The sequence below is a fragment of the Myotis davidii genome, unplaced genomic scaffold (assembly GCF_000327345.1).
Source record: "Myotis davidii unplaced genomic scaffold, ASM32734v1 scaffold1273, whole genome shotgun sequence".
Classification (NCBI taxonomy): domain Eukaryota; kingdom Metazoa; phylum Chordata; class Mammalia; order Chiroptera; family Vespertilionidae; genus Myotis; species Myotis davidii.
The window spans coordinates 3,278-3,658 of NW_006284352.1; the positions used below are offsets into that span (position 1 = coordinate 3,278).

Genomic DNA, 381 nt, shown 5'->3' on the forward strand with positions numbered 1-381 from the left:
ACTTCCCCCTGGACACTGAGCGCAGCTCCCATGGGGGCCGGTACAGATGCTACGGTGGATACAACCTCTCCTCTGAGTGGTCGGCCCCCAGTGACCCCCTGGACATCTTGGTGGCAGGTGAGGAGTCCGGGGGTTCAGTCAGGGACCCAGACTCTGCACAGGCTCTGCTGGGGTCTCAGGTGGTGAGGCCTGAATGAAAGTGCAGGGCCCAGGGACGGGGAGAGAAAGAGAGAGAGAGGGAGTGGGACGGGAGAGGGGGAGACTCAGAGAAAGAAAGACAGATATAGAGGAGGGTCCTCAGAGAGAGGCCTGGTGACTCAGGTCAGAAGAAGTTGGGCAGGTAGCCCTCACCCTTCCTCCCTCTCTCTAGGACAACTGAAG

The 381-nt window shown here is 60.1% G+C and overlaps 1 protein-coding gene across 1 annotated transcript in view; it reads left to right on the forward strand.

Moving 5' to 3' along the window:
* The window catches only part of LOC102766580 (leukocyte immunoglobulin-like receptor subfamily B member 5), a gene marked incomplete at its 5' end in the record, with an annotated part of 5,475 nt that overhangs the window by 1,199 nt on the left and 3,895 nt on the right, over positions 1 to 381 (forward strand). The window contains one exon of the mRNA XM_015571578.1: positions 47 to 117. Within this exon, the coding sequence (XP_015427064.1) occupies positions 47 to 117 (71 nt within the window). The remainder of the gene's footprint in view (positions 1 to 46; positions 118 to 381) is intronic.